Genomic DNA, 26928 nt, shown 5'->3' with positions numbered 1-26928 from the left:
ATATTCTAACACCTACCAGCAATTCTGTCGCGCGCAATTCAGACATATTTCATAGCACAATAAAACTTAGTGATCCTGACTCCCTATAACTTTAACCCCCTGAAAGACCACAACAATTCCATTGTGCTCGACATGTAGCAACAAATCACAAATTTCGTCCATGATGTCCTCTTCCTATCATCATCCTACAACAACCTAAAGTTGTGTTACAGTAGATAGATGTCGACACATAGACACTTGCAATAATGTATTTAATCGCTCTCTTGGCAAATCCCCCCAGATGTGCTGACACAGACGATCTCGCAGTCCGATGTAGTCTACCCCTCCCATTATATTCAAATCTTATCCGATGCTATGCGTAGACGCGCGTATCTGCGCGACAGGAGCGCATTTGACAGCATCTAATTGCGCTGCTGCGAGAACACATCAAAAGCATCAAGAACACACAGAAGGGTCACCGGGAGCCAGACACTTCATCACAAAGGTAAAAACAAACCATCCAAGTCTACATTTCCCTTTGATAGGCACAGCAGCCGCAAAGGGAGTCGTGCGTGAGTGTGACAGTTGGGTCATATTTTTGTCAATTGAAAAAGTGATGGCCGAGCGCCGCTATAGGACGTCGTGAGCGTCAAATGGATGAACCCATTAACAGATTACTTTAAATGACGATATATCCGAATGGTGCGAGAGTGAAATATTACGATGAGTTGCATTGAGCATGCGAGGTTTATAACGCGACTGTTTTGCATGGAAAGACATGACACGCTGCTTGTTCTGAGTCAGACATACGGCTCTGTAAATATAATCTCTTCAAATCCAAAAGCCTGTTACACGCCTGCATTTATTTGTCGCTTTAAGCCCCTGCATCTTTTTCTTTATTGCTCTGCAAAGCGACCTGCTCGTTCACGCCGTTGCCTTCCGATGGACGCATGTAGACCGCCGATGCGCGGCAACATAACAGGTTGTTATTTGATGTTTATTGAAAATATTGACCTGCAGTCCAATGGAGAAAAATCGCATTTAATAGACTTTATATTAAAGCTGTATTTTGCGAACATGTGGGGCCACCATGAGTCAATTACTACCGAGAAAGGTGGTGGTGTATGTTGCCGAATCGAATGACGGATACGCAGCTGACCATGAATGCACGCGCAACAGTCAGTGAGCTCGTGGATCTCTCAAAGCCCTCGCAGAGAGCAGCTGTGGATTACGACGGGTCGGTTTGTATCGATTCAGAGCGCCAATGAGTTTTACTGGCTCTATTGTGCAATAGACAAATAATCGCCTGTTGCTGTTATCCGTCTTTCGGTTCGTGTGGTCGTTCCCTTTACTTGCCTCAGCACGCTCATTATATAAAGAGGAACTGAATTCGCTGTAGTATAGTGCTCAGGCAGCAAAGCGAAAGCAGAATATGTCTCCTTGGAATTCAACACTGTTACTCGCTTCAGAACGATTTTTGTACCTTTTTTAGGGGCTACTTGTCAAAAGAGAAGACGAGTGCTGTGAAAATCGAGTGCAGTCATGGCCTCGAAGTACAATCCAAACGTCCTTTATGTCCGGGAGCCCCGGGAGTCTCTGACCTCTCCGGACTCTCTAGTTGAAGCGGGTGACGAATCATCGGACAGCGACGGGGAGCCCGAGGAGACCTCGCACAAACTCATCCGAAAAGTATCCACCTCCGGTCAAATCCGAGCCAAGGTAAGACGTAGCCTCGGGAAATTAGAAAGACAAGGACATTACACATTACATACATTTTGAATGTTCTTGAGCATGTTTTGTTGTTGTTGAGGGCAAAGGGATAAATACACTAGCCGATGTGCACACGCTGTTAAACAAAACAAAAAATCGACAACAAATTTAAGTTTGCCAGGAGAGTTGTCTCGTGCAATATATATATATATTATAGCCTACTAGTAGCTTTATTTCCTTAAAAAAAATATAGTTGCTGTTGTCAGATTTGGAAACCCCAATCTATAGATTCATGTTACATTGAAAAGCTCAATATAGCTACATTGCACTCACATCCACACACATTTCAGAGTTATGGCAGCACTGCATATTGATCCAGGGGACAGTTGCTCGTGGTTCAGCATCCGGTCAATACTTGGCATGCTATGACTAGTAAAGCATATGTACAATATCAATGTCAGTTTGGACTAATGTTTATTTCTGAAAGGGCAGCAGGATGGGAAACAGTCATTATCAAGATTATTTTGCTACGCAGACGACATCTAGTCTACAAAGTGGATGCAGATGTACTTTTTGAATAAAAAAAGTTTTTAAGTATAATATTGATTTGAAGGAGTGTACGGTTCAGTGTGTTTTTGAATTCACATAGTGTAACACTGACCCTTGACTCCTCACATGACCTTGTTAAATATGTTAGTGCTGTGTCGCATTGTGATAAAATGAGAACTGCAGAATTGTTGAGCAGACAGTGTTGAAGAGGACGTATCTATTACACACAATAAACACTACATGGGTAGGATGTCACAATGGAATGTGCCATTAAACAGACTATTATATGCACTCTATAGCAAATTTAAACATTAACACATATTACAGAAAAAAAGTAAAAGATGGGGAAAAAAAATAACAAACCATTTGGCCAACATAAATCATTAATAGATGTCTATATATTCAAAATACCTATGAAGATTTACCAGAAAACAATGTGACAACTTGCCCCCATCAAAACTAACCCTGAAAACAGCTTCACCTTTCAAATAAAATCTTATTTCTTTCATTGTAATGTTGACACATGCCTGATTGTACCCCGGTGTGTCGTTGGGATTTTAGCTTGGGGGACAGAAATGATGTGATTCTGTAATTTCAGAGAGGTCTTCTTTTCTTTGAAAGAATAATACTTTGCAATAAACCCTGCAGACACAACAGAATAAGGTGTGTCTCACTTGTGCTTCTCACTTTCAACAATTCAGTTTATGTGTCAGGTGACCTTTAACCCTTTGTGAGATCCTGGGTGTAAAATGTGACCGTTAAAGATTAAGACCCTCTCTCTTTTAGGATGAAAATTGGGTGCCATCATATCAGAGCAAAGGTTATAGATATACTCCTCTGACACTGTTTGGCCTTGGCCCAGTGAACAGTTTAAAGACTTAACAGATTTAAAACATTGATCATATATCATCATCATGTGCAGTTTTTTTAGTAATATTGCTAGAAGTTTCTTTAAAACAGACCTCACGTCTACTTTCTTATTGAAGCCCTTATCTAGAGTAGACGTATGAGTATCTCTGTCTTTTCAGTTAAAAATGTCAAAACTGACCTCATATCAGTTTAAACATACTGAGTGGGTTTAAACGGCTGGCTTTGTCTATGTGATTATTTAGATCCTAGTTGTAGTAAACTGAACCTGATCCCAGATCAGCAAAAGTTAGTTTCACTTATCTTCAGTGCATAGTTGATGAAATTAGCAGGATATTAGTCAGTATCAGCACGCCAACGAAGCTGAAATAATTCAATAAGTCCATAACATAGATGCCTATTAATTTAACATTTTCATTTACTTAGACAGCTAATATGACACTAATATGTGAAGTTGAAAGACTTTTAATTCTTTAAGAATTCTACATGAAAAAGTTGGAAATAAAGTTGGATTCCATTCATGATCTCATATACAGAAAATACTGTTTGATTATTATAAAAAAATAGTTCATAGAAGTTAGTAGAAAACATTTCTTGAAGAGAATTTGTGAATTCTGTTGGATTACTTTCTAAACATAAACATGGACCTAACAGGAAGTGAAAGTTTTTTTTTCAGAGACACTATTTATGTGATGATAAAGGCACAGAGATTTAAAATTTGCTAAACTATGCACCTCTGCTATATTCTGTGGATATCTGCTTGGAAGTCTTAAACCATCTCAGAATTTCTTTGTCAGATACAGACAAATCAAATTAATTTCTCCAATAAGGTATTGGTGTTAAGTAACAGCTGCTAGCTTAAAAACATAATTATGTTTCCGGATGTACTATTAAAAAAACCTGGGCCTCTTTCATCTGAATTTGAGTAAAGGCAGCCAACCAAGTTGAAACTTTCATTTCGAACTAGGTTTTTCAGATTTTTTGTATGCAATATACACCAGACAGGCTATAGTCTATGAAAATCATGTGCTAATGCTGCTTTGTAGAATCTGACATTCAAAACTGATGAAAAGTATGTGTGTGCTCAGATCAGTGTCGGCAAACACTGCATGCTTCTTGCTTCTGCTCATTAGTGCTTTCCCTTTAATTAGTATACTCGTTAAACACTGTTAAATATTATTAAGTGTGTCATTTCAGCCTGATTGAATTCAGTTTTACCGGCTGTTGACTTGCACACACTGACATTTAAACATAAAAGTGCAAAATATTTTGTATGTGTCACAGGAAAAATGAATGAGCATTGTTGCATGAATGCAAATTAATGCAAATTGATTATTATAAAAGCGTAGCCTATTTTAAAGTACCAAAGTTTACAGTTTTGGACAATTACTGTATATTCAAATTAATCGAATATATAAACTTTTTTTGATTATTAAGTGAATAAAGTTAAATTAAATTAATATAAAGCCATCAAATTACATGCAGATCCTATTTCGCTAAACACATCCATTAATAACAATATGCTTGCGCATAGACATGTTTACATTATACATTGGGACTTCCCAGTGACTGCTCTGTCGTTTAAAGCTTATAAAAATTACTAACCTACTTCCTAAAATTCATGTAATGTTTATAAATATAGAAATGATTTCCTTGCTGATGTTAATCCTAGAAAAAAAGAAGTGGCAGTGTTTTTTGCATATCTCATACAGTAAGGGAAGTGTGTGTCTGTGTGTGTGAATAAAAGAGACAGTAACGGTGATGTATGTGTATCCTGTAACAAGTGAAAGCTCTGAGGGTCTCATTTATCCGTGTGTTGTGTCAATACTCTGTGTTAGATGGCCCTATTCTGTTTCTTCCTCTCTAAGGGGTAAAGAGATATATAAGACTCTTATGACTTCTGACTCTCGCCAGCAACTTGAGGCAGGAAGAATTTACAGTAAAGCACATGTGTGTTTTTGTGTTTATTATGAGCTCACAGATCCAGACATTCGACTGTAGGCATTCAAAGACAATCCTAATTAGCCACTTTTCCTCAAGGCTTTGGACCAAACAAGGAAGTGACACATGTATGTAGCAACGATGACAGTAGCAAAACAGACATATGTGCAACATTTTTTACTATCAAATCAGCTTCAGCGATCAAAGATCCCAAAGGGGTAGTCGGCTGTGATTTTATGCCTTGAAGAAAGATTGCTTGTTTCAAAAGTGGTTCTTTATTTAGGTACGCCAGCTAAAAAAAGTGTGAGACACGATCTCGCCTCATGAGGAACAGCAAACAAAGCAAGAATTTACGTGATTGAATGACAAAGCAGAATCTAGTCAAGGGCCACTCAAACATATTTTTGAAAAAAAAAATCTTCTGTGATAATGGAAAAAGAAAGAAAGCATGATTTAAAGTGAGAAAAGAGAAGTGGAAAGTGCAACTCACTTCGCGGATGGGTGGGGCACAAGGGAAATATACTGTAAAAAATACCAAAACAACGGTTGCTTGATGTGTTTTGAGCTACTATAAGATCAAATATTGGTGGAATTTTGGAATGTGCACATTTCATTTAGCTTAAACACGAACAGACTATAGTAACATGAGGCAGTGTTCCTGCCAGGTGTCGTCTTTAAAAACGACAAAATTCAGGCCATGCTCTGATCTGGATTTTAAGAGGGCTGTATTAGCTTACATGGTGGTACATTTTTCCACAGTGCTGTAGATCACACTGTAGAGTGACCTTCATGCTGTAGCCTTAAGCAGAATCGTCTCAAAGAAGAGGTCAAGGGTCATTGTGCGTCTGCAAATCTCCGGTAGAATTACATGAAAAATGGATAGTATCATGTGTCTAGAAATTACCCTGTGTTTAATCCTTTGTTGTGTTTCCTAGAAGGTGACCTTATGTGGTGTCTAAGAACATCCCACACTGAATGTAGTCAACAACCCACCACTAAGGGCTGTTTAATGGCTGGTGTGACAAGACACTTCACAGCCTTTGTTGGATGGTCAAGGCTTGTTTCTCAAAACAAGGCCCAGTATCACCTGTTAATGTATGTCAGATGTGTGTGATGAAGGAATACAGCTGGAACATCTCAGAGTCCTGAAGTAAACGTCAGTTCTCATGTTTACATTTATGTTGTCCAGTTAGCTCCTGTTATACCATCTGGTTCCATAAATCTTTCTCCATGAAAAGCCATTACAACTAGGGGAGTATTCTGAATAAATGTTTTTATATATCAAATACATATCATGTCATTTGTAAATGTTTTACCATTGGCTGTTTTACCAGCAAGTTTTTCTTGGCGAACCAAATCTATGAGATTGCCCACCTCAAACTATTAACAGAAAGAAAGCCACAACAACATGTTGAGCTCTTGCCCAACTGTCTTGGCAAGCGACAATGCAGCTAAGAGAAAATGTTTGTTCATGTTTGACATTTATGAACAAATGTTAGTGTTTTGAAATGTTGTGAAACAAACCAAAGAGAAATTTGTCTGTGTTTCCGAACAAAGCAAACAAACAAGCCTAAAAACACCACATTTGATATCACACTGTTTGTGGGCTTACTGATATGTTGGTTTTCTTTAATTAGGTAAGAGTAATGCGGGAAAATGATAGCCAGTATGTCTGTCTCTTATCTGTAAAGCCATTCTGACTTTAAACCATTTTGTATTGATGTTCTGTTCAAGTGGATTCTGCGGGTCTCTGTAGAGTAAGGGAGCTGTAAACTCAGGACAGTGAGACAGGCTGATGGCAAATAAAGCAACAGAGAGAGCAGCAACTCATGGAGACAAATCTGATTGTCCTTTAAAAATGGAAATATAGCTGTTTTATTGAAGCATATGAAAAATTTCCGGAGACATTATCAAACTTATCAACTTTGCGGTAATATTAATTGAGGATGTTTACTGTAATCCTCTGTTAGAAATCTGCCAATGTTAGAAGGAAAATCATTGGTCTTAAAAAATATATTTTTGCAGCCAAACAAAACAAATAAAAGACAAAAAATCTGTAATCATCTCCTATAAATAAACCCCTAATGGTTGCTACTTTTTCTTTCTCTAGAAATTACTTATGAGAGCACAAGAGTTGATTTTTTGCTAAAATTTCTCTGATTTTCATTTTCTCGTTTAAAAAAAAATCAGATCATTTCTCTTCACTTTTTTTGTTGTGGAGTGTTTTTATTTTCATAATTGCTTTCACCTTACAGTGCCTCTCTCATTTATCTCTCTTCCCTATTCACTTTGCTTTTCTTCCTCTGCTCATCCCTCTCTCTTTTTCTGGGTTGAACTTGAAAACCTAATTAGAAAAGCATCGTACATCATTGAGTTGACAGTCCATTAGGGCAATGGAGCGGAGAGAGAGGGAGTAGAAAGGAGAAAGAGAGGGAAACAGAGAGAGAGTGAGACTGACAAGAAGGGCCTGACAGGGGCCTGAAGGATCTCTGGTTTCTCTAGAGATGCCGAGGGGACAGAAAGACTGTTGAGCATTTAAATAACAGGACTGACGATCATAGGGAGGAATACAGGTGGAGAGAAAGAGTTTGACCTTTTTGCTAGAAAAGCACAACATCTTTAATGTGACTTTTACTAAGGGCAAGACTCATATCCGTGCCCTTGAAAAAGCTGATTTATTTGACAGTGGTGCAAGTCCACTATCATGTTTAGATCACATGACTAGCAACACTTTAACTTTTTTGTTTTTGGACACATGGGCGGCAAATATATTTTATTATATATATATTATAATTGGGTATTTACACTATGGCATTATCAAGCGAAAAGCTTTTTTTTATGGTGCATCAGAAATGATACTGTAAGGATCAATATTAATTAAAGGGGTTATATGACACTGCTTAAACAAATATTATCGTTTGTTTGAGATGTAATTGCAATGCTTATACACGATTTACAGTTTTCATACACCGTGCATGTGTGTATCTCCCCTTTGCACCATCTCTCTGAAAAGCTCAGATTTTTTATAAAGCTCATCGCTCTGAAAAGCAATGTGTGCAATTTTTGGCCAGTTAACCAGTGCATAGTGATTGGTTGAATACTGCAAGAGTGTGACAGAAATGTAACGCTTCTCACCATATTTTGAACATCAGGTTCCAAAGCAATTGTACTTACTTGCATATACATTTGGGCGGTCTTAGTCAAATTATACCACGAGCTGACGTAGATTTGTTGGGTTGTAGTTACAAGAGGCGATTCAGGCAGGTCTGGGTGAGTGTTCTCTTTTTGATAGAATGCATCTTTTGTTCCAACACTTTAATTTTTGCAATTTTACGAGTCTTATACATGCATGGGCAACATATAATGAAACAAAGACAGAAAAACTATTAGTGCCATATGACCCCTTTTTAGACCGTTGGTGAAACATAAAGCTACCAAAATGGTCTCAGAGAGCAAGTGATATAAAATAGGTTAAAAAACATGCCATCTGCATGCGCACAGCATGTTTTATTTGCCAGCATTTCTCTTTTTTGACATCTTCATTTCATGTTTTCAACCTGCTGGGCCCACGAGCATTTCACACACACTAACAATCATTTATTCGCCGGAGAAAAGTCTGTCATAATGAGTGCTCTCATTCTCACTTCATGTAGGCACACCTGTGTATAAGAGAGAGAGAGAGAGTAGAGGACAAGTGAACAAAGACAGAGAGGTTCACAGATTCAGCAGGTTGCTTTCAGTGCTGTCTGATGCTTTTCTACAGGCACAGATGCCCAGGAGAATGCAGCACACACACTGTACTTAGCATGTCCTCTTACTGTACTAATTAAACTTAGCGAGTGCTGATAAAATACACACAAAAAGGTATTATTTTGATCTTATTTATTTATTTATTTATATCTTATATTATTTCATGTCGGACACAGCCGATATCAAATCAAGTTTTGCTTAGCAACACTTTCCCTTTTTTCTATTTCTGTTAGGTCACACTGGACACCCCTGCCCACGATTAAACATGATTGGCCAAAAATATCTGCTGCACGTAGCTGAGAAATATTTTCTGATTAACCTAGCATTTCTCCTTCTGTAATGACTTAAAATTACTTGGAAGTATCTCACGACACACCAGGTTGTGATTTCTCTATAGAGAATAATCAAAATCAACTTTGTTAAATAATTGAGACTTGCAAAACATGGTGTGTTGAGTGTTTGAGACTTTACATAGACATACAGATTTTTATAGTGTACACGAAAATATAGTAAAAAAACGGATAAAGTATTGTCAGAAAATTACCCGTACATTTCCTTTATTTTACAGACATTTCCGTTAATGGTAAAATGTGATTCAATACACTGCAAAATGTAAAATACATGTAAAACAAATGTAAAAAATGAATACAGAAAATTCCTTCATATTTATACAGTATATTGTGCCCTATTTTTTTCAAAGCATGTACAAAGTGTTTATTCTATCCTCTCACAATACACTGTAAAAAATCCTGTGAAAACAGACGTTTTCTGGCGGCTGGGGCACCAAAAATACTAAATAAAATAACATGTTTGCTCTTTTTTTCTTGTAAATTTGCAGTCTTTTTCAGTAATTTGACGTTTTATGACGCGTATTTTCAAACACCTAACATTTATGGGAGCTGGCTATTTGGCAATTAGCAAAGTTTTTTGACTGTATCAAAAATATGTGAAACATCTGTTAATAAAACAGTAAAATTCCGGAAAATTATGTTTTTTTACAGTGTACCCCTAAACGTAATCCTCACACAAAAAAATAAGAACCCAGAAAAAACAGAAACCCTAAAAAAGTTGCTATTTCATTAAAACCATTACATAATTCCTTTTTGTAGTGTGGTTTGAGCACTATTTCAATAGAATTGAATGGTGTTCTATTGGTTCCCATCTGCCAGATACCACCCAACCAATATAATCCATCACAAACCAGTATAAATCATTATAGTGTCCATTAAATCCATTACAACTCCCATTATAACCATTACATCCATTTTATTTTCTATTGTGTTTTGGATATGGTTCCATTTCACCTACAAATAAAGGTGCATTAAATGTTCATCACAGCGATGCCATAGAAGAACAATTTTTGGTTCCACAAAGAACTATTCAGTCAAAGGATCTTTTGTTAACCTTTTTATATCTAAAGAAGCATCTCACAAAAAAACTTTTGTGATACAGAGAAGTTGAAGAATGTTCATTGTAGAACTATTAGGCAGTAAAAAAAAATAATGAAAATAATTTTGTTTTGTGTTATTTGGACAAAGATTAGTGTTATCTTATGTGGTCCCCAGACTGTAGGGTTAATCAGGTTTAATCAATTTAGCCTACTAGATTTTACTATTAAATTTAACTTTGTTTGCTCGGAGTTTGCTGTTTTGTGAATACAAATTTGTCTCAATATTATAGCTTAAAGCTTTCACTGCATCATACATCATCTGCTCTTCCCCAGTCAGGGCAAAAAGCCATTAAGCCATGATGACACCCACTCAGTTTCTCACATCTTTTATTCTCCTAGTTTAAATGAAGAAGACTGAAACAGGAAGGAAGTCTACTTCTGTGTTTCCTCTTTTACACTCTCTGTGTTTCAAAGTGTTAAAGTAGTGCTAAAAATAGCGGGGCAGGGTTTTGATTCACTCTACACCATCCACAAAACAGGAAGCAGTCAGAGGCCTCATACAGTCAGGACAGTCGAACACAACTTTGTTTAGCATGTGTTTAATCATGCTAAACTGCTTAACTGAACCTTATCCCCCCTTATGCACCCCCACACAAACTCTCCCTCTGTAGATTCCGATCTATCGATGAGCACAGATGGTTGAAATGGCTTTCCCAGCATGAGCTATATACTTGCAGAGAAGTCTGATCCCAGGTCAGAGATGACTCAGACTATACAGCACATCTCATATGTCTGGTTCTTATATAAACTGGGCTCATACATTATGGATTAAATGTCTCACATCCCAGAACACCTTTCTTTTGTCTTTTTAAACACACTTATCAAAAAGTGGTTTTGGTCTAAACTAACAGGTCTTCTGCTGGTATTGTGACCAAAGTTAAAAGATGATAGATACGCCTCTGATGCGTGCATACCCAGAGCTGAGAGAGAGGGGCAGCGGGTATGAATGACTCATACGCTACACCGTCATTCTGTTCTGCTCATGGAGTTTTAGAGGAGAGAAGCTCTGAGAGAGAGAGAGAGAGAGAGAGAGAGAGCTCTTTTTAAGATGAGATGCAATCAAAGGTCATTGCTCTCAATGCTCTGTGTCCAGCTTTTGTCAAATCTGGTGTCCAGTATAAACGCTCTCATAATGTAGATGACCACATACATCTAAACTCTCAAGCATGCATGCAAAACTACATTTGTGTGGTGTTTAGATTTGTCTAAATCAAAATGCTTTTGATCGATTGTATCCGGCCTGCTTATGTGGCAGTTACATGTTGTTGAGATTGAGCTGCTTGTGGCATGAGATGCATGTGTCTATATTTAGGCCATTGTCATCAGTACATGAAGGATGTGGTTTTTGGCTTCATGCATATAGAGGTTTCATATTGTTCTCTCTCTCTTTTACTCCCGTTCCAGTAAGCATTGGTAGCAGGTCAGTCATTTTTAGGCTAGTTCAGATCTATTTCTGGCTGTGGTCAGGTCTGCAGGAAGATGGTTTTCGTCTGCTTGTTATTTCCTGCAACTTTCAGCAGAATCAAGTCCAAAAGTATGACACTGAGAGATGTACAGAGAGAGAGAGAGAAACTTGGCTAAATAAGGGAAACAGACTGAAATCAAGCAGCAAGAGACCCATTGGGGTATGACATTGAAGCACTGCGAGAGCAGAGAGCTCTGTATGCTTTCGAATCATTCTAGCCGTGCAGCAAGGTCTGCAAAGCGCCGCAAAGTTAAATAGCTTAATGATTTTCTGCTGGATGGCTGTGCTGATTGTCCAAATTATATACGTGTCTGCCTCAGATGTTTCCATGTGTGATGTATTTGAAAACAAATCAGTAAGTTAGGGACATAGCATGTCAGGCGAAGAGGTGGTGCCAAAAAAAGACTCTGGAACCGACTTATACTGAAGTGTTTCCAGCAGGGCTATGCAGTGCAATAAAGTTTTGCAAGTGCATTAGACAGAGTGGCTTGTTTGTGTGAAGTATGTTTGTCCTTGTTTGTGTGTGACGTTAATCGATGGCGCACCAGTAATTTACTTAGTTTTAGTCTATGATGCTCATGGATTTGTATGTGTCTCACTATATGAGGACATAAACACATGGAAATTATGTCCAGAGTTGCCTTGAGAGTTCATTTCAGGTGCATTTAACTGTTTTCACTGTTTGAGAAAAACTATCATCACTGAACAACACACTAGAACTCAAGCGTCTATTGAGGGAGAGTCTTCCGATAACCCGTCAAAATTAAACAGCCGTTGACCTAAACACTCCAATGAAAAAATACTGTAGTGTTCTATAATATTTGATATAGCAAATTGTGGTATTCTTGTTGTAAATTGATAAACTGTTTGACACTTTTATATTTACTACACTAAGGTTCAAAAATACTGGCCCGGTTTCAATGACGAGGTTTAAGGGTAGTCCCAGACTAAGGCGGATGAGTGATCTGTGTAACTCAATATAACTTGCCCAGAAATATCTTTAAAAAATCATTGCCATTGTTTTGTCTCAAGATGCACACCAGTAATGTATTCTTCTAAGGCTTTTTTATAAAAGCGACATAAATAACTTAAAGGTCTCCTCATACGACCACTTTCAACAACTTTGTAAGATTTATTAGAGTCTTCATGAATTGTCGGGTACTTATTTTGCTTTAAAAAAAACTCAATTGCTGAAATCCCTTCTTGCCTTATCAAAAACAGCTCTGCTCACAGCAACCCGTTTTGGTGCATCTTTATTTAAATGGTAATGAGTTACAGGGCACCGCACCCCACCCCACTTCGGTCCAGCTTTTCAACACACACGTTGTACTACCATGGCAATGGTTTGGCTAAATTATGTTTCCTGAGTTCCTATGTGGTTGGTTTCGTCTTAAATGTCTCAAATCAGTCGTCCGGAGACAAAAAAATCTGTCATAGCAAACAGTGCTCACGTTGTGCATGTATGTTTGCTTAAAATCCGGATAACGCATCTGCAGATCTCAGCGGAATAACGTGGATTAAAGCGCTTGTCGTTGACAAGTTATAACGTTACACAAACAACGTGAAAGCATAACTAGTAAGCTGTGACTGATTTTTCAGCCTAAAGACTAATGAATAGGGACGTTTAAAACGAAACTAATCTGCAATGTTCGCTCCTGTTCATTAGCAAAACAAACAGCTTGCCGCAGCTAAACATATTAACGCACATAATGTATTAACAGTCATACAGTTAAACTCCAAGTGTCCATCTGCACTTATATACAGTAAGTTTAACACTGGCTTGGAATGTTCTATTTAGCCAGTGATTGACTTAGCTCCCTTCCCTTACATATGCTAACGTTATCCTCCTATATATACGGTACATTAATGTCAATTCAGACTGTTGATAAATATTACTCACATCGGCAGTTTTGCCTCGTTCAGTCGGTCTCGATCCCTCTTGAGGAACAACTTTGAAGCTAATCCTGCTTGTGCTGTATCAGGTTGAAAAAGCACTCTGGTTTGAATTGATTCGCGCAAACAAGCAGAGCAACCGGAGTGAATTCTGAACAGCTCGATTTCTCACATGCTTGCAGGGAAAGGCACACCAAAACAAATTTACTGGGTTCTTATTTTTCACAATTTCTGGGTTGCTAGATGAACCTGGGGCCTGATTATAGAACTTAAACACAGAATGTCTCCTTTAATTCAACTAAAGCTTAGTCCTGGCTTAAGCTTAGCCGTGTCTGTGAAACCGGACCTATACTATCTAGGAATTTTACTGCAGTTTACTATAGGCCTAGTAAATACTGTAGTATAGGCTTCTACAATATTATTATTGTATAGTAAAAAATGAACAAATAATTTAAGATTTTTTTTGGCCCCTTATTTATCCATTTGTATATAACGTCAATGTCCTTTGTCGTTAACCAGTCTATTTATGTGATGATTTGCATTTTTGTTTTTCAAGATGAAAAACTGTGCTACCTGACACTGTGTCTAAACTGGACACGGCGTGATGCAACGCAACACATGGCTTGTTCTAATGGAATTGTTGCGCCGCATCGCACCATATCCGGTGTGGACAAGATTTTTAATTATAATGGGTTCTAATTCGTTCTATTGTTTCTTGTCGCGCCGCATCCGGTGTAGACACAGTGTAACTGTTTGGCCTGTGCTACAAAACTTTTAACCTCTGTAGCATCAGTGCTATGTGCAAAAAGGTCCACGAAGTTCAGGTGTTTGTTTGTTCACTGCATTTGGGTGATGAATTTTATATAAACGGTGGATATAACGCTGAATTTGGAGATCGTTTGAAACTTATATATGGAGCCGTCCCAGTGCTAAAAGAAGCAGGTCATGAACCGCATGCGGTGAGTGAAACTGATGACTGTGTTTTGTTGACAACGGGTGCGCACATGCTTTGGTTTAACCTAACCCTCCCCCCGCATGATGTGTATGATTTTGGAAACAATGGTAAAGCTTTATCCATCTTTTATAAATGTGATCAAACTAAATACTCTTCGAAGATACAAAGTATGCAATAGTACTCTATAGGTACTCAAGATTAATATGAGAATGGCAGAATCTGTAAAAAAACTGTATTACCAAGCTAAGAAATGTGTTTGCTATATTTAATATCAGAGGTGGACGAAGTACACAACTTCCTTAATTGAGTGAAAGTACAGATACTACTGGTCAAATATTACTCCACTACAAGTAAAAGTTGTAAAGACAGATTCTTACTTGAGTAATAGTACAGAAGTGCGTCAAGTATAAAAAGTTAATTTCCTTTATGTCAGTTTTGCATTGTTTTATTGTCGTATACCTTATGCCTCTGAAGCAACCTACTGAATACACTGAGTAGCTCACAGTATCAGTTTTAAGAAAGGAGTAGTTCACTTCAAAATTTGCCCCCATTGACTTTCCATAGTAATTTGTATTCCAACTATGAAATTCAATGAGGGAAAAATTTGCAGTGAGCAACTCCTTTAAGAGCTTTATATGTTAAGCACATATATGTTTTGTTTAGATTTAATCCTATATGATCATTACGACTAATTATCCTAATTAGCCCCTTAAGCCTATATGTATTCATGAGCCATATTTTTTTTATTTTGTATATTCCCTTTATCAGTTTTAGCAGCGATTTACCAGTAATTTGTAAGTTTCTTATAAATACATAAGTGCAGAAGCCATGTGTTTGTTGGATTGATTACCATTTGTGTAACCAAAACTTAAGTACAAACATAAACTATATCTATAATAATGAAACTATGGTATTTTAGTTGCTGTGGTTTTACTAAAGATTATTAATTGGAGAATGGTTCCTATATAAAGAAAATGGTAAATTTGTGGATATTGTGGTTTTATTGCAAATACCATCCCTCCTGAAAAAACAATGAATATTTGAATTAGAATGAGATTTTTAAATGAAATTCCTCTTTGTTATGTGTTTTGGGTTTTATTCCGATTGGATTTACCATCCCACCAATAGAATCCATCACATACAAGTAGACAACAAGTATCCATAGGATAACCATTAAAGCCATTACATTTTCTGTTGTATTTTGGGGACGGTTCAATTAATTTATTTCAACTGGAATACCTCAACTATACTTACTTCAGTAAAAACATCATCCATTTCCCAAATCGCTTTAAAAGATATAGCAGCAGATCAGAAGTTAACAAGTTATGTTTCTAAGATCTTTGATTGATCATAAACCCACAGATGATTACACCACACTTTCACATGTGCCTCTTTCGTCTTTCATAGTTCTGTTTGCCTTTTTAGAGCGCTATCAACAGTGTAGCAGTGCCAACGTTTACATTAGTTTAGAGGGGAAGATCCCTGAGTTGCCAGATTGGCGTAAAAGAAATCTGCCAAATGGCCATTTAAAGCTTGCAAGAAAACCGCTGCATTGAAACCATTTTCTACTTTTGATATTGAATACTTGATGATATTTGTCTTTAAAATGTAGGGAAGTTGAAGTACATGTCCTCAGAAAAAATAATACTTAAGTAAAGTACAGATACTCAAAAAGTGTACTTAAGTACACTTACAAAGTAAATTTAAAAGTAAATTTCAGTACTCAGGTAAATTTCATTTGTTACTGTCCACCTCTGTTTAAAATGTATGGGTTAGATATATATACATTGTTTGAAGATGGTCACCTAATACCTAAAGAGAGAGTTATTGTGTGTGTGCTATTAGTTTAAATATGTGCAGTGCAGATAAGAAGATGGTATTGTCTTTGGGCAGGCTTGGCATAAAAATGTAGGCAAAATGAAACTAATCCCATTTTAACATTTAATCTCATTAGAACAAGACACACACACACACACACACACACACAAACAGTTACTCTCTCTCTCTCTCTCTCCCCGCTACATGCTGTCAGGTTTGATGCCTGCGAGGCATATAAGCGTCTCTCATGTTTCACCTTTAATCACAATGATGTTTTCTATATGTCATTCCATGTTATTAATTTTTTAGTCTACAGCAATGTAATTTCAAACTTCTCCCATAGTAATATAACACATATAGTAATGTTACCCATCTGTATTTCTCGTAGGTTCTTTAGAAGTAGTTGATGTTGCTATCAGCATATATTGCTTATAGTTTTTCTGTTGTGAATGGAGCAGCATTTCTTGTTGTACAGACGAACAAAGCAAAACAGTGTTGCTTTTAGATGTGGAGGTCACAGAAGACATTGTATTGTGTGGACTGGAGGAGAATTAAATTTACAGTAGTGTTGGTCCGTCAGCTTCTGGGATTTTTACAGAGATCTGCTTAAAGAGAAGAGAAAGAACAGTGGCGTAATGATTATGCAGTAGCTCTGTGGGAAAGGGCTTTCAATCGCACCATCTCTCACACGCATACACACCCCCGTACACCCACCCACACACGCTGAAGCATTTTTGAGAAAATGATTTCTCCACACACACACATGCACACACATTTACTTAAATACATTTCATAAAATTTGTGTTTTTAGACACAACTAGTTATAAATACTATAACTCACTCCTAACCCAACAGAAAACATTCTGCATTTTTACATTTCAAAATTATACTAATTCTACATAATTATTTACACATGAGCACAACCCCAAATTAAGGTGGTGCTCACTTTGGGTAAAACTAAAGTATGGTTATGTAGGTCCTCATCAGCCACACTTACTGTAACATGATGAATGTCTCACGTGAGATCTTCCGATCTAGGGATTCTGAAACAAAAGAGGTTTCAGGTGTCCAAAACAGATTTGTAAAACAAGAACAAACAGGAGAGAGAGACAGAGAACGAGAGAATAAGGTGGAAACTTTTAGGGAGAGAGAAATAAGATGACCAAGAGTTATACAGGAAGATTTTTTTCCTAGCGATAGAGGTTTAAGGTTGAGGGTCTCATGGGTGTGCATGTGTGTGAGCATATATTTATTGTGAATTAAACCTGCAGCTCTGAGGTCTGTAGTTAAGGTTAGGGCACATCCTGCTTGTGAACACTTGAGCTGTGCGTGTCAGTTACACAACGCACTTTGACACGCAGCTCTTCAACAGAAGACAAGCATCAACAGTAAGAGTAGAAGAGTGGTGCTTCAGTAACAGACCTTGTTTTCAAATTCTGGGGTAAGACTTGACCCTTCTCCTTCTACTTTAGTGTAGAAGTTCACTTGGAAGTGTATTGCTTCACCTCTGCAGTCACAGCTCTTGGAAAAGCAAACATAACTTACATTTGAAATGAAAACATAATCCATTCTTTTCTGTTCGACATGATGCCAGTGCTTCAAAAATAATAATTAAAACATATTAGAGTCTACACAATATGCACTTAGAAGTGAATGTATTGTTATGAGTGATGTGGTAAAATGTGTTGCACTTTTTCATAGCTGCAGTATCAAACTTGCCAAAATTGCAATAAATAAACAAACATGCAAGCAAAGAAGTTCCTTAATGATGTGTGTATGACTCCAACAGAAATCTTTGGGTGTTTCGTGGAATCAGATTCTGTGCAAGCCTGTATATTTTTTATATCTCAAACCCTTTCATCTTAAAACTGGAACATTTTTGCTTGCAACCAAAGTCAACTGAGATAATCTCTGAAGTAGGGGTTTTATCAAAATCTGATATTGTGGCAGCCCTACTCTGAAATCTATCAACCTTCAAAAAAGGACTAAAGGTATGGAAAGTAGGGTTAAATTATGCAGGTCTGTGTTGTCAGTTAACGTCTACTGCTTGTCCGCTAAAATATTTAAAATCAACATTACACAACAAACTTGTATAGAAAGTCCTTAAGTAAAAAGGTCAAAACTGTTAAATAACTCCTGTTGTTAGCTGGTTATAGCCGGCAACTCTACTCCTGGTCTCCAACCAGCACCAATGATGAATCAAGCAAAAAACAGTTTACTAAACATGGAATGTTGAAAAATTAAACAAGGAGTTTGTGTACTATAACACAAAGCAAACTAAATTGCCTAAGGACCCTAAAAAAATAATAGGAATTAGAAGTGTCATTACCATATGATCAAGTACAGACTCAGCAACCACAGTCTAGCCATTTAAAGAACAGAAAGGAAAAATCCTGGAAACCAAATAAGGAAATAATATTCAACAAGATGATGATTTTGTATTTTTTAATTATAAATAAAAAATACAGGTTACTTTAAATTGCTTTAAGTTACATTTAATGTTCTTTAATTAATGTTTGCAGCTTGATTTTAGTGTCAGCTAATTGTTTTGTATCTGTATGACACCGTGCACCATCTCTACACAACTATTGGCAACAGACTATCAAAAGGCTTGTGAAAAACTTTTATTCATCATGTGGCTGTCAATTTTAGCGCAGCCTGTCCTGTGTTATGGTGGTAGAAAAAAGTATTTTTTACAGTGTAGATTTTTACTTTCTTTTTTTTAACCGTGTTGAATTTGGGGGCGATTCCACATTTCGCAGCGATCCATTTTAAGAGAGCATCACTCAGTGTCAAATGCTTTCTATAAGGTATGGGTGCGGTTGCACCCTTTCAAGCAATACAAATATACATACAGGCAAACACAAACTGAGTGCAGGTGCAGATGATATAATACTGAAGAGGGATTCTGCTTCACCCTGAGATGAAAGGTTTGAAGCACCCTCTCCACCCACCTACACACATACTGAACCTCACCTCCTCGATCAAATGTGTTTGAGGGTTTGGGAGGAAAGCAGAATGCCTGAATATAGAAAAACACGCAAAAACTCCCAAAGACAAAAGACACCACTGCACATGTGTGTATGAGAAAAAGAAGCAGCGCATGTCTTTTATTCCTAACAAATCACATTTATACTGCCTCTACTTCAAACCTTTTTTATTTTATTTTAAGCACCCCTCACTTTAGAAAATTGTGTGGCTTAGTAAATATCACAAAAATTAAAATTAATATTAGCTTAATCAAATCTTTTAGAATCATTTAACTGTTGTTTTCAGCGGGACATATGAACAAAATTTTTCTCTAAAATGTACAGTTTATTAATTATTTTATTTATTTAATTAACAAATATTTTTTTATACATTTCATATTTTTGGTGAATTCTAATAGAAATATTTGAGTTACTCAGATTCAGATTTTTATATACTCAATTTAAACAGTATATTCCATTAATTTTACAGATTAAAAATTTACTCTCTTTTTTTGTGTAAATTATTTCACATAAAATAATCGTTACATTTTTTAGGGTGCTCTTTCTTTTCCTTTTAGTAAATTTAGTTATAAAAAAATAACATCATTACGAAACCTCCTTTTTAAATTTCTTCTTATCACACTCAAGTGTACAAGTGTACAAAACAAACTGTGGAAGGCCTTAGGCTTCAAGCTTGGTTTGGTGCACCGAAATGACCCAACACGGTTTAGTTTTGACCTTTAAACTACTCTTCACATGTTTTGAAACTTTAAGAAACTTACCTAAGAATACATTGTAAGAGTTCTGTATTGCAGTTGAGCAAACTGTAGGCCTGGTGCAATGGTGCAGATTTCACCACAGCTCTGATGCAGGAGCAGATGTTATATGGAGATGTCACTGTGGCCAGTACGGTTTCCCCTCAACCAAAGATCAACAACGTCAGCTTATATTGATTATAGCTTGTCAAAATTTCTCATGAGTACACTGGGTTAAATTTAGACCAGCCTATATTTAGTTTAAGCTCTTCAGTCTGGTCTGGGTTTGTGTTCTCTGTTCCTGTGCCAACAGCCATGTTGTGACTCTGTTGGTTGAAATGATACTGCAAACTGTTTGAATTGCGTCGTTGTTTTGAAGAATATAATTTTTTTACTTAAAATCCAAGATAAGATTTCCTGCCTGAAGTGGGTTGGTTTGATATGTCAGTTTCCTCAATCAGTGGCATGGGGGGTCGGGTTGCTACATGTTTGTCAGACCATTGCAAGACTAGGAGTGTGTTTGTGGAACATTGTTTTTGCAATTCCTTTTGGAAATTAGGAAACATTTTAACATTGAGGTGACAAAAATGTCCTGGTTTACTTGAACTCACCAATTGCATTTACCGTTAAAGAAAAGTGTGTTTTCTCTTATATGTCCTCAAACATTGTTAGAGCTCACTCCATCATTCTCTCGTTATCCTTATTTTTTCTGCTGTTGGATGTTGAAAAGATGTCAATATTGAAAAAACCGACTCACATTCTAGCGTTTTTACTTGTCTCCCACAGGGTTTCTAAATGTGTCAAACTTTGCATGTTTCACAGTCACAGTGCCCTATGAACCAAAATGTATGTTCTAGCGCATAGTCTCTCCTCACCACTTGTTGTCGAAAGCTGAATGAAGCAAGGGATAATGGAAATGTTCTCTTGAGACAATACTGGAGCATTTTGTCAGGCTGTGGGCACCTGCTGTGAGTGTAACCACTGCGTTGACCCTCTCTCATATGCATATATGTATTTAGTGCTTTCTTTACCTGTGACCTTAAAATGAAAGTTGACAACACTAAACAAAAATACACACAGACATGTTTTTGTTTGATGGGGACTTTCCACTGAAGTCTGTTTATATATTGAGATAACGGTATATTATAGCTACTCACATACACCTTCTAGAAAAGTTGCTGTGACAAGGGAGAATCTACAAAGATTAATTAAATACATGTCCTCAGGTAATTTACATACAAGGGTGAAAACTCTTAGCATCTTAAGATGTATTTAGATAAGACAGTGAGTTCATTAAGATGTTTTCATAGGGACTGTTGACTGGTCTCCACAATCCAGGTGGCTTCAGACCAACACGCCGTTACACATTAAGACACTTATGTTATCCTTCATATATCGCACTCAGATTTTTTTATGATTTTTGTGTGTGTAGCTGCAGTGCGGTGTGGTTACACAACAGCAGGGCCTGAGGGGGCGGCCAGAGAGAGCGTACTATACACCAGCACTCTTTTCACTGACCTCAACAAACTGCGGAGGAGAATACACACCCACAGTTCTGCTTCCTCTCTCTCAGTATAGCTCCAAGCAACGTTTATTTTTATTATTCACTTTCTAGAAATGTGTTCACATTGAGCGTGCCCTCATGCTTAAAAAATCAACATCACGTATATGTCCTTTGAAAATATATCAGTTCTTGGTTTTGGCCGAAAGAACTTTCTAGTTACTAAAACAGTGTTGTATACATTTTTGTTAATGCAGTCAAACAGTAAGAGTGAAACTCTTCTAAACTTAAGTTTTACTTTACCGTTTATTTTTTTCAAACTGAGTGGTGCTCGCCCACACAAAAGTCCCCTCCACAATGTTCATGTTTTGGGCTGCTATGTGTTAAACTGGATGTTCTTTGTGGTTGAAAGGATTGCTAAGGTTGCCCACCTAGTGTTGAAATAGCGGTCTTGGTCTTGCTGGTGCATTGTCTGATTTATGTGTTAACATCATTTATGTGATTGGATGTAAAACTTCTGGCAATCATTAACTTGTTTCTTATTTGATTTCTTTTTTTTTACTGTTTTGCTGGTAAGAGATGAATGGGGAATTTTCCTAAAATAAATCCGTCAACACAATTAATACAAAGGTCCACAATTTCCAAGATGTGATTGAAAAAAAGGTTTTTCATTTTAGGATTGCTGGTCTTGGTCTTGGTCTCCACCTGCCTTGGTTTTGGCCTTGTCTCTGTCTCGATTAAGGTGGTCTTGACTAGAAAACTATGCTTATGACTATGATTACAAACCTATGATGAATTGGCTCAATGTTGTATCAAAATGGTTTTAATGCCATGCGTGTTGATTTGGGGTATATTTAGATTTCTACTTTTTGCCATTAACTGTATATTCCAATGAATTCAGAACAGTTTGAATATTGTGGTGATTTGCAGTAGACTGACTACAACCCATAAAGAGGAGATCCAAACATGCATGGTTCGTGGAAAATACAGCGTTTTTTAACCTTAAAATGTGTATACACATTGCATTACATCTAAAACAACTATAATCCATGTTTTAGCAGTGTCATATGACCCTTTTAAGAAAAGTATAGAAATAAGGTATAAAGTGCGTTTAGGTTCTTTAGCAGAATAATGATGTCATGCAAAATATTATTGGCTACAGTTTTGTTTTTGCTCTTTGACCTACAAGAGTTTGCTAGAGAGACAAAGAGAGGGAGAGAGAGGTGAATATTTAGTCTTGAGTATCATCAAGAACACCAAAGGAATTTTTCACTCCCCTCTTTGGTCATAGATTATGTAAATTAGGGCCTTGCTTTGCTAAAAAGGAACACTCAAGAAAACAAGGAGATAAATAAAAGAAGGGAGAGCTAAACAATATGTAGATGTGTAACATCTGATGGAGTGATAATGGATGAATAGAAAGAGAGAAAGAGAGAAAAGGGGAGAGATAGAGAGTGGGAGGCTGGTTAGGTGAGACCAGGGTTGTGTATGAGTGTTATTGAGAGCTTGTGTATAGGGCCGATTTGCATTGTGGATGGCAGAGAGAGGGGGAACCTTCTTTAAAGAACTACTACACTAGTGGACACAAATGCACTGTATTTAAAAAAGAGAGTTTTAAAACATGAGTCCAGACCACGCAGACATCAAGCCATAATTCATGAAGTGAAATGACAGTAAAGAGCAAACTACGTTTAAAAATGTTTAAACAACCAATATAGCAGTTATTGAATTTAATAAAGAAAAGGGAATTTATTTTTAAAGTAATTAAGCATTTAAGAAAGACAAAGTAATGTTAAGGTAAATAAGATGAAGGCATTTACTTACTAACCCATGTAGCATTAAAAAAGTACATAGTCTAACATACACTTCTTCGGGCAAAGACTTTCTCTCTCCTTCACCCACGTAAGTTTAGTCATAAACTAAAAAACATGAATACAGTGTTAGTTCCAAAAGCAGACACAGGCGGACAAATGGAGTTCTTTCAGGACAGACAGAATTTACTCTGTATAGAATCTCCTACTAAACAATTTCACATTTCACACATTAGCAGTAGTGTGTGACTGTATAACCTGAGTTTAAACGCACATGAGCATGCAAATGAGGTGATTATTGGGTGTACAATGAGCGGTCAAAGACAAAAATACAATTTGTGGAGGAAGTCCCTGATGCAGACATACTTATACTGAAATCATTATGAAGTCATTTAATATTAGAAAATATGTAGAAGAATAGATTGTGAATACATTATGCTAATATATCGAATAATAAGGATTCGTTGCTTTTCATATATTGGAAAATATAAGCACTTGGTTGCAGTAGGCTATATGAAATTAAATTATTTAATATTTTTCATTCTATTTATATTTGTATTTTTATTTCATAAGGTTCAATTGAAAAGTAAAGTCTACTTTGTGATTTTATAGTGATTTCCCTCTCTCACCGTTCGCGACCTGAAACACGGCTTGTTCTAATGGGATTGCCACGCCGCATCCAGTGTGGACAAAATGTAAAATTATAATGGGTTCTAATGTGTTTTATTGTTTTTTTCGCGCGGCATCCGGTGTAGATACGGTGTTACACAAAGTATTGTGGTAGGAAGATGGTTCTGTGATGGGGATCCTTTACTGTAGGATGTGACACAAACAATATGATAATGGATATGAAACAATAAGATAATAATATATACAATGCTACTGAATGATTACCATGTTAATTTATTGTATTTTAATAGTTTTTAAATACTTTCTAGACACTCACACTAGACACATACACTAGCTAATCGTCACTTGCTTAATATTAATGCTTGAAGTAGCTGATTGGAGTGGTGTACTGTACTGTAATTGAACTAGAACAGGTTATACAACCCCATCTGATTGTCCCATTAAAGATGATATCTGCTCTCGTTCCGCTTTAGAGACAGAGAGATGGAAGAGCTGCTCTCACGTAAGCCATGTTAAACAGGTAGTTTGAATGGCGACTCATGTATTCATCACACTCACATGATGGAGGATAGTGTATCAACTGAAGGAAAGAGGACAAAGAGCGTAAGTCGTATTAAGCTCGCCGATCAATGAAAGGCCCGATTCGTTATTGAGCCGCAGAGACAGTCTGCTGGTCACACTGGGCAACATGGTTTTCTGGGGAGCGTCAGTGATCACAGGGTCTTGTGGAATCTTACACTCTGGGAGACATACAGGGGTAGTGTAGTTCTCCAGTATGAGAACAATCCAAATTTGACTTTAAACCCCCCACGTTGGTCTCACATCAGAATCAGTTTTTCTAACAGGGCCTAAAGAATATAGACGTATACAAAACCAGCAGAAATTCCTGATGCAACCCAGTCTAAACCCAGACATTGTCAAATTGTTTGTATCAAAGGTTCCTGTCCATTAAAATTCCCCAAATGTTTTAAACATGTTCATAACACATACAAAAATATGAAAAAATGTTGTTTAGAGCTTAAAGATGCAGAGTCAAATAAGATGTGTGTGTGATCAGCCCATGCACATCCTCCAGAGGTGCTGAGTTATTATAAACGTTATTCAAGTTGACATTGAGAGGATGTTACTTGAATGTTTGGGAAGCTTCTGTACACTGGTGTATCTAGAGAGATTAATCTGCATAGAGATCATGCTCTGTGATTGATTGATTCTGCAGAAAATACTTCACTGCCTGAGGAAGCTGAGCACTGCCAGTAAAGAGAGGCCCTGCTGACAAGACACACACACACAAGCTGTAATGCAATAGAGGACACAGGTTTTGCTGCTCTGACCTTCACACACGGAACAGGTGTTGGGTCAGGTGTGTGTGTGTCTCTGTGTAAAGGTTAAGTGAAATATTAATGTACGACTGCTCACTCTGTTCTTATCTATGTATCTGTGCGTGTGCGCGCATGCAACATTCACAGCAGCCGTATGAGTTTGTAATGTATCCTTCCCACGGGACTCATTGGGAAACAGAGGGACAGACAGCCACAGAGACACAGAACAATAGCAGTGTGTTTGATGTGTTTTTGTTCGACTTTGTTTGTCATGACTAGGGCAACACCGCTTACAACACACTGTGAGACTGTTACAGAGACTGTTACTGTAGTCTTATTTCCCCTTTTTACGCTCTATTTATCCAGCTTTTAAGGGATGTTGTATGATCTTGGTATGAGTTCTTGATATCTAAAATAAAATTAGCTGACGATTGAGAAATAATGATGTGCCACAAAACTTGGCTGAAGTGACTTGGCATTAATGGCTCATGTGAAAAGGTTTTTAAAATCGAAAAGAGCAAATATAGAATCATGATCATGATAACATAATAAAAACATGATCTTTAATTAAAAAAGGTGTTTATTAGTTTGCAAAAAACAACAAGTATTGTAATTACATTTAATTATATGGTAAACAGTACATTAGTTTATACATTTTATCATATTTGCATACCATGGTCATGATCAAACCCATAACTTTTGCAATGCTAATGCAGTGCTCCACCTTTTGAGCTAGGAATACCAAATACATTTTAATGACATTTCAGAAAGGTTCATTGCAGTTTCAGAATTTAAACCCAGTCTTGTTTTACAAATATATGTTTATTATAGCCAGTGTTGGGTAAGTTACTCTGAAAAAGTAATTTCTCATTACATATTCAATAGTGTAATTATTATTAACTGACCAAAGTATTACAAATGTGAGAATTATACATTAAACCACATATTTTAAAGTAAGACTTTGAATTTTAAAGTCAGTTACGCTATTGCACACGCATATATTTCACAAAGTATTTAGTTTAATTACATCAAAAGTAACTGTATTTAAATTACAGAAAACATATGAGTAATCCCTTACTTTACTTTTTCAAAGGAAAAATTATTAAATTACAGTAACTAATTACTTAGTAACTAGTTACACCCAACACTGATTATAGCATTGTGTCAGGTCTGGGATGTTGTGGAAGAGTGTGAGGAGAGACAAAAGCTCTTCAGTCGAACACCACTCACCCGCCCAGAACGGCTGGGGATTGTTCCCGTGGCGACGGCACATCCAACAGCACGCTCAAGGTTGAGGAGCATGTCGTGACTGGGCCACTTTTCGTGTGTGTGTGTGTGTATCATAAAGGAACAGCAATGACAAGATTTCAATCTCAAAGCTTTGTTCACGCCAGTGCTTATGAGTGGAACGACAGGTGTTCACTCTGTGGGAGATCTCTGAGCCTTTCTTACTTTGTCTTAGTACTTAGTCCAATAGAAAATGAATGAATTAAATCAGAAGGCACAGAAATGCTTTTGTCTTTATACAAGAAGATATGAAAGAGAAAGAAACTTAGACAAGGACGG

The 26928-nt window shown here is 37.0% G+C and overlaps 1 protein-coding gene across 2 annotated transcripts in view; it reads left to right on the top strand.

Moving 5' to 3' along the window:
• The first annotated feature begins 340 nt into the window (after positions 1-340).
• si:dkey-172j4.3 (diacylglycerol kinase delta) overlaps positions 341-26928 on the top strand; it is a 54367-nt gene continuing 27779 nt past the window's right edge. For both annotated transcript variants that reach the window (XM_056744817.1, XM_056744808.1), the window contains exons 1-2: positions 341-484; positions 1472-1698. In XM_056744817.1, the coding sequence (XP_056600795.1) occupies positions 1522-1698 (177 nt within the window). In that variant the 5' untranslated portion in view covers positions 341-484; positions 1472-1521. The remainder of the gene's footprint in view (positions 485-1471; positions 1699-26928) is intronic.

The sequence above is a fragment of the Triplophysa dalaica genome, chromosome 1 (assembly GCF_015846415.1).
Source record: "Triplophysa dalaica isolate WHDGS20190420 chromosome 1, ASM1584641v1, whole genome shotgun sequence".
Lineage (NCBI taxonomy): Eukaryota > Metazoa > Chordata > Actinopteri > Cypriniformes > Nemacheilidae > Triplophysa > Triplophysa dalaica.
This window is presented reverse-complemented; position numbering and strand designations above follow the sequence as displayed.